This window comes from Cebus imitator, unplaced genomic scaffold (assembly GCF_001604975.1).
Source record: "Cebus imitator isolate Cc_AM_T3 unplaced genomic scaffold, Cebus_imitator-1.0 Scaffold80, whole genome shotgun sequence".
NCBI classification, from domain to species: Eukaryota; Metazoa; Chordata; class Mammalia; order Primates; family Cebidae; genus Cebus; species Cebus imitator.
This window is the reverse complement of record NW_016107395.1, coordinates 3,088,618-3,104,995: the sequence shown is the minus strand read 5'-3', so window position 1 is coordinate 3,104,995 and position 16,378 is coordinate 3,088,618. Positions and strand designations below refer to the sequence as shown.

The 16,378-nt window shown below is 34.8% G+C and overlaps 1 protein-coding gene across 2 annotated transcripts in view; it reads right to left on the bottom strand.

The window, feature by feature from the left end:
• The window catches only part of NNT (nicotinamide nucleotide transhydrogenase), a 93,100-nt gene that overhangs the window by 25,873 nt on the left and 50,849 nt on the right, over nt 1-16,378 (bottom strand). For both annotated transcript variants that reach the window (XM_017533178.2, XM_017533179.1), the window contains exons 13-18: nt 16,019-16,164; nt 14,694-14,889; nt 11,902-12,135; nt 10,379-10,539; nt 7,836-8,015; nt 334-493 (exon numbers count right to left, since the gene is read on the bottom strand). In XM_017533178.2, coding sequence (XP_017388667.1) covers nt 334-493; nt 7,836-8,015; nt 10,379-10,539; nt 11,902-12,135; nt 14,694-14,889; nt 16,019-16,164 — 1,077 coding nt within the window. The remainder of the gene's footprint in view (nt 1-333; nt 494-7,835; nt 8,016-10,378; nt 10,540-11,901; nt 12,136-14,693; nt 14,890-16,018; nt 16,165-16,378) is intronic.

Here is a 16,378-nt window from a genome sequence, read left to right as displayed (position 1 = left end):
AGGCAGGCAGATCACTCAAGCAGTCCACCTGTGTCAAAAAAAAAACAAGACTTGAAAATGATGTAAACATGTACACATAATCACAGAAAGACATGGCTAGAACCCATTGCAAGAATTTATAGAATTTCCATGCGATAGCCAAAATATTAACTTAAACTGAGAATTCTCAGTATTCTTCACTTAGTAATCATAGAGTTGCTATTAAGTTTTCATTATCTTTTCAAAACTAAGGAAGTTCCAATTCTACTTTCCTATTATAAGAAATTTTAATATCATCAATTATAACAGCTATTATAGGTTGTTTGCTTTTGGTTTTTTGCTTTTTCTCTTTACCTGGTGTAATAATAATGCTATTAGCTTCTCGAATCATGTCAATTGCATTGTCAAGGTTGATTTCCGTATGTGTGCCAGAAATTTCCATGGGTTTTCCACCAGCTGTTGAAGTGGTACCATAGCCTCCAAGAATCACATTAGCCAGGGAGCGATTCATTGCCTAGAGAGCCAAATTAATAGCTGTGAGAGTTTAATCCACTTAACTTTTTGAGAATGGTACAAATGTTGTGTATATGATATTTGAAATCATTTTAAAAGGTTTATTTGATCATTTAAAACATTTTAATCAGATAAATTTCAGCTGGTTTCTGAAAATCACTTCAAAAATTTAAATGACAGAGATATCTGAGAACAACATTATTTTTTTCCCTATCAAATTAATTGCAAACGGATATATTTTCAGTGAAAAGTAAATAGAAACAAAAAACTTAATGAAAAGGTATAAGTAAAATTAATAAATTAATGAAAAATCATATCTACTTATTACTGTTTGAATACTGATTGAGCAATTTTATCTCTAAGCTGAATTCTGCTACAGATTCCATCTTCACAGAAACCAGCTGTGAAGAAGCAACTTGTAAGAATCAGAACAGTAAGGATCCATTTTGTCCAGAATTTTGCTCCCTCTGTCACCAAGAAAATAGAAATGTGGGGGTTGATACTGTCTTATTTTCCAAATCAATTTTAGCTCCACGAAGCCCCATACCTAAGTTTTAATAGAAGTAACTGGGTTCATCGCTAGGACTCTAAAATATTGCACTTCCAAGTAGGTCGAAGAATAAGGTGATATACTCTTTAAAATTTATACTCACTCTTTTAACTTAACTAGAAAAATAATCTCAAAAGGAAAATAAGAGACATGGACTTCTCATACTCAATTATCATCACTCAAGAACGTACCACAGGAATGCCACTGCTGAAATACGTGACAATAACTGATCTGGTTTTGAAAACAGTTCATTTGTAGACCTCTGGAGGTGGGGTAGTAAGAGAAAAAGAAAAAAACTAGTTGTTCTAAGTAATCAAATGCACTGTAAGAATTCAAATCACTGCATGTGATCAAAACAGTTGTTCTATATGATCATAACTGACTTTATCCCTTCAGAAAAAAATTCCAAAAACTTATTAAACCCTATTTTAAATGTTATAATAAATATATTATTGATCCATTACACCACTTAAAAGCTATATATGTCAATATACTGCTTTTTTAAAAAATACAACACTTTGACCTAAGAATCATTAGTAAAAGGAGAAAAAAAAAATACAACACTTTAGTATTAAAAAAGCAAAAAGGCACCGAGATCTTCAATGATAAGTACCACACTGGGAAAACTATGGCCACCCCATACAATGATGGCCCAGCCTGTTACCAGCTTAGTGGAGACATGTCATTATGCTGAGTACGGCCCAGCCAAAGACAGGAAGGAAAAGGTACACAGAAGATGAGCAAGCAGCCATACTTTAATAAAGCCTATAAATAATGTAAATTTCAAAGATGATGAATCAAAGTGTTGTCAAAATTGTAATTGTTCTTTCAACCTAAACTCATTTATCAGACACAACATTGACATTTTATAGAGCCCAAAGTCTGACAAATTTGTCTGTATTGCAAACAAAATAAAGCCTGAAATGTCTTTACGTGTATTAATGGATAAAAGGGCGAAAGAATTAAACTAATGCCTTTTTGTTTTCTGAGATGGAGTCTCACTCTGTCACTCAGGCTGGAGTGCAGTAGCATGATTTTGGCTTGCTACAAACTCCACCTCCTGGGTTCAGGCAGTTCTCCTGCCTCAGCCTCCTGAGTAACTGAGATTACAGATGCCCCCAAGCACATCCGGTTAATTTTTTATGTATTTGGTAGAGACGGGGTTTCACCAAGTTGGTCAGGCTGGTCTCAAACACCTGACCTCAAGTGATCTGCCTGACTCAGCCTCCCAAAGTGCTGGGATTACAGGAATGAGCCACTGCACCCAGCTAAAGTAATGCTTTTAATTAAGTTCACAGTCCCAAGCTGACATGAAGTTTTAAATTCCTAACACATTCCTCCCATATTTAAACCCAACTTTTAAGGAAAACCCAAATAGCCAAATCTAAGACTTCCCAAACACTAAACTCATTGATCTAGATTAATACTTTCTAGTTTTTAATTACACAATTCTGAAATTGTTATCAAAATATATGTTCTACCAAATTTTTGCCCTTAAAAATTGATTTAAATGACTATTTTGGACATTAAGATATTTCTGTTATAGATAACTTTTTTTAAAAAAGTCCAATGGGTTCCATCACCTGTATCACACAGTCCTGCAGAAGACCACAGAGGGGAAGAAGCAGAGGGACAGAAGAGGGGGATAAATAAACCACTTTATTCTAACTCGGCTTAAAAGAAACCACTATTTCCTCCTATAAAACTGAATGAGGAAGAAGAAAAGAATCTCTGAGGACATTTAGTTAATGTGTACCCATTTCTGATGGCATCTTAGGGCGGAAAAACAAGGAACCACAGAATAGTTGAACAATCAAAGTCAACTTGTTAAACACATATCCACAATTCTATCACCATTAAGCTATAATAATAATTCCATGTGGTCTCTTAAAAACGAAAATAATTTCATCTCTAAATTTACCATTGCAACATCATATTTTCAACAAATGTTTAGGGTTTATGGTTTTGTTTTGTTTCTTTCTCTCTCCTTTTTTTTTTTTTTTGCCTTCTTAAATGATTAATGAGACTATCTGACGACCGCTGATCCAGAGATTGAAGAGTTCCCAGCTACCATGACAAAGAATTTGCAACACTGCTTAAGACTGTTCCTTTTAAGCTATTAAGCCCAATAATTAAAATTGCATTCTACATTAAAGAGAACCTTAATTCACATAATTCTGAACACACTGTAAGAAATAAATCTGAAAACAAAGGAAAGGTTATAAAACAGACAAAGCCAAAGCACTAATAACATATTATCATTTCCTAGCATCTCTCATTTTAATGCTTTCTAGGTACTAATCAATCACAAAGGAAAAAACATTTTTGGTTTGGCTTTTGATCCACTTCCTTCTGTTCTATTTTTATTTGGAACCAAGCAGCAAAGTATAAAAATCAGAAAATTTGGTCTGAAAATGCTGTTCAGTTTTTGTAAAACCTCCATTTCCCAGGCAATCTGGATGCTATCACAAACAAGGAAACTGTAAAATCATAAAGAGGTTAATGTCTATATAATAACTGGATATCATTGATTTGAGTTGGTTGTTTGGACAGTGTCAACATTTTTCAGTTTTTATAATATTGGGTATTGTGTAACCATAGCATTGAGCTCAGAGGACACCCAAAAGAATTCTTTGTCAAACAAAAATTCAATTTTAGGGCTACTAGTTAGACACTTGGGGGGCATTCCATTCTCTCGCACATAATAAAACCACTCTGTTCTGGTTTGGACTTGTGTGTTTCCTTCAATAAACAACAATGAAGGTCAACATACTGGTACCATATTAACTTTATTATATCTGCTACCATAACGTATCTGGAGATGATTCTAAAATATGAAACAAGCTAACAAATAAAATATTTATCTAATGTTTATTTAACAAACCAATTTGTGTGAATGTGCCAGGTACTTGGCCAAGCTCCACAAACATAAAGGTGAATAATAAATGGTGCCTTACGATACTTTCTCTGTAAAATGAGAATAACAATAATACCTCTAGAATTTCTGTGGTGATTAAATGAGCTGTATTTGTAAAGCACCCAGCATAATGCCTGCCATGTTGCACTAATGCCCAATTTTGAGTAGCTATTTTATTTTTATGATTATTCTGATCTACCTAGAGCCGCTAAGCACAGCCATGAAGAGAATGAATTAAGTGTCCTATAATCTCCTATAATAAAGAAGCATAAAGAATCAATGAAGGTTAATGTAAAAAGTCAGAAATCGGAAAATTTGAGAAGAAAAGATAATTTCTATCTTCAAAATCAAAAAATATGACAGCCCTTGTCTTTGCTGGTTTCTGACTTGTTTTGTAACAATGCTTAGGAGTAGAGATTATACAGTAAAACAAACACATTGCACATCACAAGTAAGAGCTTTGACTGGTGAATCCTTTGTGAAGATCAATTTAGCAATATCAAAGATCTTACTCCCTTTGACCATGTAATTGCACTTACAAAAAAAAAAGCTAAGAAAAAAAAAAAAGAAAAAAAAAAAAAAAAAAAAAAAAAAAAAAAACCAGTTAAAAACAACTAATATGAATTTGAATAAAGAGATTATGGTATATCTGTATGCTATAATGGTAGGTGCTAAAAATTATTAGAAAATTAAACATTAATTAAATCTTAATTAAAATTAAGTTTAGACAATTACATAATATATTAAATAGAATGTATTTAAACATATGCATATAAAAAAGACTGGAATATTAACAGTCAAGTAGTAATGGAAGTTTAGGTAATTTTATTTTCTTATTTTTCCTTTTCTGTTTCTTCCAAATTTCCTATAGTAAACATCTCTAATTGAATTTTTTTTTTTTTTGAGACAGGGTCTCACACTGTCACCTAGTCTGCAGTGCAGCAGTACGATCACAGCTCACTGCAGCCTCAACCTCCCCATGTTCAGGTAATCCTCCTGCCTCTGCGCCCCCCTCTAAGTAGCTGGGACTGTAGGTGTTTACCAGTATGACCAACTAACTTTTGTATTTTTTGCAGAGACAGGGTTTTGTCATGTTTCCCAGGCTGGTCTTGAACTTCTGGGCTCAACTGATCTATCTGCCTTGGCCTCCCAAAGTACTGGAATTACAAGTATGAGTCACTGCACCTGGCCAAAATTTTTTAAATTAAAGCTTCAGCTGTTCTTGAATCCAAATTATTAATCTGATCCAATATATTTATGGTCTCAGGCAGCTATTGGAATAATTTGATAGATATATATACAGAATCGGAATACAAAATATCTATGGTATGCTGATGGTAAATGGCATGCCTGTGGCAGTAGAAATGGAAAGAAAAGAAAGAGAAGACCTAGAAAAAGATATCAAGAAATACAAAAGAGCAGGAAAAATAAGAGAAAAATTATATAATTGCAGAACGCATAGAAGATAGTACTTTCAACAAGTACCTCTTACTACCTTATTCTAGTTACTGTTAGAGACTATGTGTTACTGTAAGACTTACTATGTTTGCCATAACTAATAACAATAAAAGACAGCAAGTGAAGAAGGAAAAGAAGAGTAATAAGAAAGACACAAACAGAAATGTGAGGAATACTCTAGATAAATTTAAAAACCTAAAGAAAACCATTTTTTCCTTTTTAAGGATAATGTAAGAAATTACTCATGTTGACACTTCAAGAACTAGATACAAGTCTTCTTCCCTCCTCTCCCTGTATCAGTATGCCATTGGCTTTGTTAAAATCAAATCCTTCAAATTCTCCCATTTAACTTTAAAAGCCACTTTCTGACAAGCCACAAGTTTAAGAATACAGTAATGAAAATCTGCTGCCCCCTGCTGGTCATTCAAATTCATCAACTGAAGCAAAATCAAACTTAAAAGTTCACTTTTACAGAATACTATATTTCTAGTAACACTGACTAAATATTTCTTCTTCACAAATGTTTCTTCTTTCTGTCACAAAGCCTGACACTTTTCAAATAGGATACATAAGTCTTCACCTTTTCAAATTCCCCAAGCAATTTAGGAGATTTAATTTTAAATTACTTGGCTTGTTTTGCATTTGGGCTATCAAATCCTTTGTTTTGCAATATAGCCAAAGAAGCAAAAATATTTTTTCTATGAAAAAATACTTCAGTCTTCAAAATTACAATGAGATTTTCAATTAAATTGTAAGAAAAATCCTGAGTTGTAAAATAAGGGAGTTTTTAAAATATTATAAACAGAATGAAGGTAGAGTAAGTATCTGATATGGTTTGGCTCTGGGTCCCTACCCAAATCTCATGTTGAATCGTAATCCCCACATGTCACGGGAGGGGACTAGTGAGAGGTGATGGATTATGGGGGCTGACTTCCCCCTTGCTGTTCTTGTGTTAATGAGTTCTCACGAGATCTGGTGGTTTAAAAGTGTGTAGCACATCCCCCTTCACTCTCTTTCCTGCTCCACCATGACAAGACGTTCTTACTTCCCATTCACCTTCTGCCATGATTGTAAGTTTCCTGTGGCCTCCCAGTCATGCTTCCTGTTAAGCTTGTGAAGCTGTGAGTCAATTAAACCTCTTTTCTTTATAAATTACCCAATCTCAGGTAGTTCTTTAAAGCAGTGTGAGAATGGACTAATACAGTATCCCTTTCTTGTCTAAATTATTTATCAGTGTAAAATCATTTTCTGGTTTCACTTAGTTTCATACTTGTACTTTAGCAGTTATTTGAAAGTATTATTTAGAAATAACATCTATAATTTGAAAAAAATGTTCTAGTCAAACCTTTAATTGTAATATTTGCAGAGCATCTTCCTGCCATCAGGAAGAGAACTTCAAACAAACAAAAAAGCTAGGACATACTTGTGTTGTAACTTTTTTCTATTCTTTTTTGAAAATATCATCATGCTGATCACAAAACTTCTAAAGTAGGAACTCTCACAGATGACCAATGGAAGTGTAAATTAGAACAACCTTTCCAGAAACATGGCAATAAGTATAATGAGCCTATAAATTCTAGGAAATCTATCTTAAGACAAAAATCTGAAATGTCAAAGATATACTTAGGTACAAAGAGAAATCAAAATCAAACAACTTCATATGTATAGCATTAATGGGAAATTAATTTTGTATATTCATACGATGGATTAAGATATGATGGATATGACAGATTTAAGTCACTTAAAATAATATTTTTAAAGCATTTTTTAAATAAAGTTTCACTCGTTGCCCACGCTGAAGTGCAATGGCACCATCTTGGCTCACTGCAATCTGCCCCTCCTTGGTTCAGGCAATACTCCTGCCTCAGCCTCCCAAGTAGCTCAGATTACAGGCACCTGCCACCACAACCAGCTAATTTTTGTATATTTAGTAGAGACAGGGTTTCATGATGTTGACCAGGCTGATCTTGAACTCCTGATCTCAGGCGATCCATCTGCTTCAGCCTCCCAAAGTGCTGGGATTACAGGGGTGAGCCACTGTGCCCAGCCTACAAGCATTTTTAATGAGAAAAAAGTCAACAATATAGTACATAATATTTTTTTAAATGTAAGACAATATATAATATGATCAGACAAGTAAATACACAGATACGCAATACATAAGGAAAAAAACGTGTTTATCTCCAGATGGAGAGAGGCATTAGAAGATTTTTATCTTTCTATTTAATTTTCCATCTTTACAGTTGGGTACCTTAAAAGCAGTCTTGAAAATTTATGCAAATGAAATACTCTGCTATTTCTGCTGAAGAGAATTCAAAGCTACCATACTCATTTCTATGGCTAATAAAAGAAATGACAAGTACATCCATGTTTTCAGAATGTCATTTCCTTTTCTTTCATGTATGTGTTGTTTCTTACCACACACATGATGTATGACAGGATAGCACCAGATGAGCCTATGAGTGCACCCACGATGGTCAGCAGATTGTTATTGAGCAGGAAGCCTTCTGCACACAGGGCCCAGCCTGAGTAGCTGTTCAGCACAGTGATGACGACAGGCATGTCAGCACCCCCAATAGCAGCTGTCAAAGTCACACCCTAGAACAACAGTCAAAGCAGAACTCAAAATTAATAACATAAAAATAAAACCTTTGGCATTTAATATTTTGGTCCTTAATTATTCTGGCTTTCCCATTAATATATTTACATGTAAGTTCCACTTCTGGTAATAAGTGTCTCCCCTCTGACCAACACTCCCACAGGTATAACAACTATAAACACTGAGCCACCCACTCCCATAAAAAAAAAAATCCCTACATTTTAAGAAAACACTTTCCAGTAATGAAAAGCAGACAGAAACTGGAGAGGGAATCTATATTTGGAAAAACATGATACTAAGTGAATTTCCCAGTTTTTATGGCTTTAGACTGAGGGCAAGCCCCCTGTTGGTACCAATTAAAGAAATTATAACTAAAATATAAGCCCACGGTCTTACTGGCATAAAGATCCTGAATATAGCATTTAAGATCACAAAGGCAGCTGGAAAGTAAAAAGGGAATCCCACAAAGGAGCAGGCTATAGAGAGGAAGTCCCAGTTTCTGTGTATAAACTCTACCCAAATCTCTGGATGACTCTTGAACTACGCATATGAGAGACAGACACCAACCAATCCTGTTAAGGATAAAATAACAAGAGATTTCAGCTGCCCCCTACCATAACAGAGTCAAAATTTGAAATTTGAGTTTAGCCATGTTAGCTGGTTACAAAAACACATACATAAAAAATAATAATTAATTCTCTTTGAAGGAATATAACATAATCCAAAATGTTTATAATGTATCTTTAACAATGTCCATGATACAACTCAAAGTTACTAAACACAGGAAAGGAATAAAGGTGGTGGGAGAAAGTTTTTGCTTTTTATTTCACATATTTTTACTTTTTTTTATTTGTTACAATGAGAGCATATTCATGTATTACTCATTTAAGCCAAAAGTAATAAATTTAAAAAATACTTTCTCTTAGTCAGACATTCTCAAAGAACCAATAAACACTTTACATATCATATTCACTGCTTCCCAAAAACAACAATTCTTAAAGTTTTTCATTTGTATACCTTTTTTTTTGTTTGTTTGAGGCAGAGTCTTGCTTTGTTGCCCAGGCTGGAGTGCAATGGTGCAATCTCGGCTCACTGCAACCTCCACCTCCGGGGTTCAAGTGATTCTCCTGCCTCAGCCACCTGAGTAGCCAGGATTACAGGTGCGTGCCACCATGCCTTGCTAATTTTTGTATTTTTAGTAGAAATGGAGTTTCACCATGTTGGCCAGGCTATTCGCAAACTCCTGACCTCAGGTGATCCACCCACCTTGACCTCCCAAAGTGCTGGGATTACAGTCATGAGCCACCGCACCTGGCCACATTTGTATATCTTTTATGTTGAAACTTTGTTAACCTATTCTGCTTTATTAGATTAAAAATATCAAAACTATTTTTCTTTTGTTTAAAATAAAACAAATATCAGTGCTATATAAGCTAGAATAAAATTAGACCATGAGTGTTCATATAAAGATGAGATTTTAATTTGCTTTTCAGTGTTCTACAGTTTTTGTGTTGCAATCGTGACTTAACTCATGATCATACAAAAATAAATATCATTTTTACACTATAATTTTGGTGTTTCTGAATCAAGGAGTCAGTAAGTATTTCATAAGCAATTGCTATTTATCTAACTTTGTGTTAGGCACCGCAGATTTAACTTAAATATAAATCTTGTCTACAGAGTACACACTGAAAGAACATGAATAACAGTGAATAACAGTATAACAGAGCTACATGAAACAGTATCATACATTGAAATAAGATGCCAGACTACCACATAGACAACTAAAAACTACCATATGTTTCAATATACTAAATGTAAAAATAATAGAGAAAGAGGAAGACTGAACCTATCATAAAAGGCTTCACGGAACTCTCTTACTGAGCATACAGGGTTTTTAAACTGCATTTCATTTTCTAATTATTTGATTTCATGTCATATCTTCCAAAGAATGTGAGAGCAACTAGTGGACAGAGACAATCTTACACATATTGTATAAACACTGAAGCACTACTTTGTAGGGCTTGTCACATAGTAGGCACCTAATAAATGAAACTGAAACCCTTGGCCTTTTTAAGCTCCTTTTCACCAACACATTGATCCAGTGAAGAGACTCCAGAGCAGTAAAGGTGTCTGATGTGACAACTTTGAAATGAACAATTAAATTGCAAGAAAGAATTATATTCTTCTTACACTTTTCTATGTTTTCCAGATTCCAAAAAAATGAACATGTGACATAATTTTAAAAACAGTTTTATTCTATCGAGGTTCTTGAAGAGATAAAAGTATGATTAGACTTTAATCTAACAAAATATTCCCAGTTCCTCACTAAGAATATACTTTTTAATCTCTGACTTCTTACCATGATAGCAGAGAGAGCAGACACAGAACCCAGACACATGATGCCAGTGGTAAAGCCTGGGTCCAACATGAATGGGATTATCCCGCCCACACTAGCAGCCAGCAAGCCTGCATTGAGTAGGTGCCTTCCAGGGAGTAGGAGAGGGGCAGATTTCAGGAGACCTAGAGCCAAGCACACAGTATTTAGAATTCAGAATGTGTTGTAAGAAACCCCCTCACACACACTCAAGTGTGTCTTTTAATCCTAAACTACCAAAATTTATTATTAGAATAACATGGTATTTAAAATATTACTTTATATTACCAGATATGAAACACAAAAGCAAATTAGAATTATTACACATAACAAACACGAATGGAGACAGAAAAACTATGGTTCGACTTCACTGTTCTTTTCCCTACTTTGATACCAAAACAATTTCTTTCCTCTTTATAATGAAATCTTAAAAAGTGATTTTCTCACGTATGATCAACATAGAAGTTGTTAAGTGAGGTTTTATTTATTTAAAACTTCATGCATGCCAGACTTCTGACAAAACAAAAGCATAAAAAGTAAAAATAAATAAATAGAACTTCAATAAGAAGTCCTAGCACACTAGCATTTCTGATTTTATCAACTGAGCCCAAGAGGAAGAAACCTTGTTTGTTATTTGTTCCTAAAAGCAAAACATGAGGTAAGAATGTTTGAGATTGAAGTTATTTTATGATTTTCAAGTTTCATGGAAGTTCCCCACTTAATTTCCATGGCTTTATTACTCAGAGGCAAGACCATGTTTTTAAATCACAAACTAGTCTCTCTAGAGACTTTTTAGTAACAACACTGACAACAGCCGCTGTAGGATTTTTTCTCCACTTCCATTTTCATGATTGACTTTACCAGCAGCAAAGTTGTCAGGCTAGAGTCCTAAAACATGTTTTGTTTTTTTTTTAAATAAGTACTGTTTACTATTCACATACATTTATTTAATAAGCTTCTATTTTGGAAAATGTATAAAGTTCATTTCTGTGAATTCTACACAGCCATCTCTAACCATGGATTACGAGGATGCTATTTAGTTCACATGTATGATCAAAAGCCAACTAATCCCTCTATGCAAATTTTTGTGCACTAATTTCCTCTATTAGCTGTCTGCAAATTAAACAGCTACAAAGCTTTATGAGACTTGTAAGTATCAATAAAGGAGAAGGATGGGGGGGAATTTTTTTACACTTTATGAGTGCTATATGAATACTCTTCACCTAACAGTTTTTATTGTTAAGGTACTTTCTTTTTTCAATCTTTTTATTAATAATAATATTTTATTTTTTATAAAAAGCAGAGATAGGGTCTCACTATGTCCCCCAGGCTGGTCTTGAACTCCTGGGCTCAAGATTCTCCCACCTCAGCCTCCCAAAGTGCTGGGATTACAGGCATGAGCCATTGTGCTCCGTCCTGTTAATGTATTTTCTGAAATTGAAATGGATCCCTAAATACCATAAACAATAGATATTTACCTCTACTGTATGTTATGCTGAATCACTTACCCTGCAATTTTCCATACGCAATGAGAGACCCACTAAAGGTGACGCCACCAATGTAAGTGCCGAGGTAAGCCACAATCTTGGTGAGATTTGCTGCTGCATCCATAGCAAAATGTGGATATTCTATAATGTACTCAGCTATGCAAGTAAGTACAGCTGCCAAACCCACTAAACTGTGAAAAGCAGCAACTAATTGAGGTAAATCAGAAATCTGGATGCGTTTGGCAATTGTCAATCCTGTTATGAAATGAAGGTCAAAAGTAAATTAAAACTTGACAAACTTTTGAGGAGTAACCACAACAAAGATCACCCTTAAGGATTTCCATCACTGTCACCAATAAATATTATCTAGTTCCCAGTATGGGCTAAATATTCTCTATGGGGGCTGTACAGGAGGTAAGGACACTGATTGTATAGAGGTTGAGTATCCCTTATCTGATATGCTTGGGACCAGAAGTGTTTCAGATTTTAATTTCTTTTTTTGAATATTTTAATATACATGATAAGATATCTTGGGAATGGTACCCAGGTCTAAACATGAAATTCACTTATGTCTCATATACATACAGCCTGAAAGTAATTTTAAACAACATTTTAAATGATTCTGTGCGTGAAACAAAGTTTGCATTAAGTATTTATGTGTGGAATTCACCATTTGTAGTGTCATGTCAGCACTCAGAAAGTTTTAGATTTTGAAGCATTTTGAATTTTCAGATTAAAGATGCTCAACTTGCATACCCTTTCAAAACAACAGTTTTTCTCCACACACCTAAGCACGACCCAACTCCAATGAACCCAAACACAGAGCATCAATGCATGCCTCTTCCTCTCACAAACTCCCAGCCTTCCCCAGCCAATATTTCTTCAGACTAACTAAAGCTCTAATTAAATTCCCTTATGTTCTCCCCATTACAACCCAGGCCTTCTTCTCTATAGCCAGCGCTTGCTCCTGAGCACGTTAGAAACACCTGGAACATGAAGATAACCTTGGTTTTCAGGTGGGTAGATGGGAGCAAATTCCCAAGGTAAAGAAATGCAAAAATCTGGGCGGTAAATACACAAGGAGTGGAGATCAGAATATTTGCTAAGATCATGTCTAAAAGTTTTCCTGCCATGAACCTACAGTGCAAACATTTGCCGTCAAGTACCTTTCTAGAGATTATCAAGAGATGAGTCAAAGCTTTTCTGAGGAAGCATAAATGGAGGCCTAAAGCCAGTGTTGCACTGGGAAACAATAACCAGCTCCAGAAGGAAAACATATATGCACATGCAAATACATGAGGTTTAACGATATAAAGGTGGCTAGCACACAATTTTCAAATAATGAGATATACAGTGTTCTTTACCGAACTCCATAGGGATAAATTGACTTTCATAGAATGTTTTTATGGATCATTGCTAAACTCTTATATCTGTAGCCACCTAGTGTTTGCAACTGATGAATAAGCATACATCCAACAGAAACATTGTTTGATATTTTTATTTACTTTAATAAGATGAAAGGAAAACAACAGAATGTATGTAAGGATGTCACTCATTTGTTAGCCATGTGAGTAACTTCACTGCTGACTCTGATAATAGTTTTCAAATACTGGAAGATTATTTGCTCAATTATTTGTGCTATTCACAATGTCAGAGCTACGGTCAAAGCACATTTAAAGTTTAAGCTGCATCATTAACATATTCTCCATCACTATCTCAGATCTGAACAATAAACAAAACAATAAATCAAGCCCACATTTACAGCATTTGCGTATATAATTCCATACTCCAATACTCCCACCAAGTTAAATTTCAATCTACCAATGTGATATCATTGAATGTAGAACTGGGAGGAAATGTACCCACTGATATATAGCATTTCTTCTATACACATACAATAGATATAAGTAACCTCAAGAGCATAGATAATAAAACCTAGTAAATTAATTAGAAAGTTATGAGTTTTTAATATTATCTTTGTTTCTAATATGATTTATTTAATTTTAAGTTTATGTAATTTAATATTCAATAATGGCTGTGTTTAACAACCAGCTCTCAAAATTCCTGGAAAAAAAAAAATTCTTTTCAAAAAGAGTCTTGCTGTCACCTAGGCTGGAGTGCAGTGGCATGATCACGGCTCACTGCAACCTCCACATCCCGGATTCAAGTGATTCTCATGCCTCAGCCACCCAAGAAGCTGGGATTACAGTTGTACGCCACCATGCACAGCTAATTTTTTTGTATTTTTAGGAGAGATGGTTTCAGCATGTTGGCCAGCCTGGTTTCAAACTCCTGGCCTCAAGTGATCCACCCACATAAGCCTCCCAAAGTGCTGGGATTACAGGTGTGAGCCACCATGTCTGGCCTAAAAATTTCTGAAAATTTAACAATCCAGCACAAAACTAAATAAAACAGTGGTGTTTCTGCCGGCACATGTTTTCTTCATTTTTAACAGGGCTGTGAAGCAGAATCTTTGGCTGTTATTGATACCCAGCAGAACAAAAGTTAGCCTATATATAGTACATGTATAAGGATTCCAATCCCCCATTCCATTATCAACTAACAGGACACAGCCAGTAAAATAAGAATTGGGTACAGGATATTTTGACTCATTTGATGCACTTACTCAGTGTTTTAAAATGTTTGTACTTGAATGAGAATTACATGAACCGGGATGAAATTTCACCAAAATAATATTAACTGAAGCAACTTCCATGAATGCAATTTAATTATTTCATCAATATGGACCTTAGACAGAAATATATATTGAGAAACTGGAGTTCACAAAAAGGCTAAAGTCCACAAGTGCTTACCAATGGTACCACCCAAAGCCATCGCTCCAGACATCTGAGCTAGTAATTCTGGGCCCGGTTTTAGGACTCCGAGGGTGGCTGCCAGTCCTCCAGCAACCCCAATCATGCCCAATGCATTGCCAAGACGAGCTGTTCCCTGGGTGGAAAGCCCAGCCAAGGCACCAACACAGCACAAACCCGAGCCTAGGTACATAATCTTTTCAAAGGGAAAGGGAGGAGATAGAGAGATTACTAAAACCTTTGGTCTATTAGCTTAGAGAGTTCAATATATTTCCTACCCATTAGGAATATTACAATATTAAATACTTAAATTGTATCTGCAATTACATTGTTTATATAAATTGGTTTCTTCTGGATTTGATATCATGCACAAAAACACATAAAAGTACCTAAATGTAAATGGAGTTATCATTGGATCTAAAAATACTAAATCTGACCAAATGCTGTGAAAAAGCCAACCCCTGATGTAAGTGCCAGGGGCTGGGCCATGTGTTTTACTTTTAACAGTCTCATGAGATCCACAAGAGGGAAAAATCATTATCCTCATTTTGTAAAAGAGAGAATCAAGGCTTAAAGAAGTTATATATTTTCTCCAAGGCAAATTACCAGTAAATTGGAAATCTGGAATTCAGACTAAGGTCCTTCTGACTCACTGCTCCAACTCTTCTCAAAAAAAAAAAAATTTTTTTTCATTCAGTAAATATTCCATGTTGGAAACACAGAAGAAACTAAAAGACGGTCATTGAAAAGAAATAGAAAATGCGGAGTGCAGAACAAAGTTGAAGCTCTGTCATATTACAAGTTGGAACTTTCAAAGTCCAGCTGGATTATTTCTGTTTTTATATACAGCATTAAGTTTAAACTCTCCTTTTTTTTAATGAATTGGCATCACATCTCTTGGTAGCAAGAGATGATATGCTGGATTTGTAGAGGAAGAAATAGGAAAATAACTAATAGTACCTAATAAAAAATGTTTCAAATTTTTTATTAATTGCTTAATTATAAATCCACAATCTAGCTAGGTACATAATGAAGATACTGATAACCTTCTTAACTCTTTTTTACATGTGGAAAAATGTATTGAAACAAAGACATAAACCCATATTTAAACTCAGTTACCAGAAAAATCTCTCTAGAATCCAGGGTCCTGTTCCTTAGGGGAAGAGAATGCTCGGTTTGACCAAGATGTTTCTAGGGTTATTGTTGTATTTGCTTGAAAGAGTTGTGTTTGCTTGATAATTTAAATTAGGGTAACCTAACAATGTAAAATCTAATAGAGAAGAAAATATCGTGGTATATATAAAAACTTTCGAATAGCCTCTTACCTGTTCAATGTCATAACCACTGTAGAGGGCAGCTAAATATCCACCAACAAAGATGCCAGCAGGGAGAAGATACAGGTAGTTGTATTCTGGGGGGTCAGTGGGACGCTTGAACATGTCCAGCATTCTCTGAGTCACCAGAAAGCCACCTTAGCAAAGCAAAAGGAATAAAAAATGTGAAGAGGTACCTCTTTGAGCTTACTGAGCAACACGATTTTTTAAAGTGCTATAATTTTTCTATTTTAAGCACATCTTTATCACCTAGGAATAAATATAAAGTAACATTTTGCAACCTCAAAAAAAATTGTTTTTTTGAGATGGAGTTCTCACTCCCAGGCTGGAATGCAGTGACATGATTTTGGC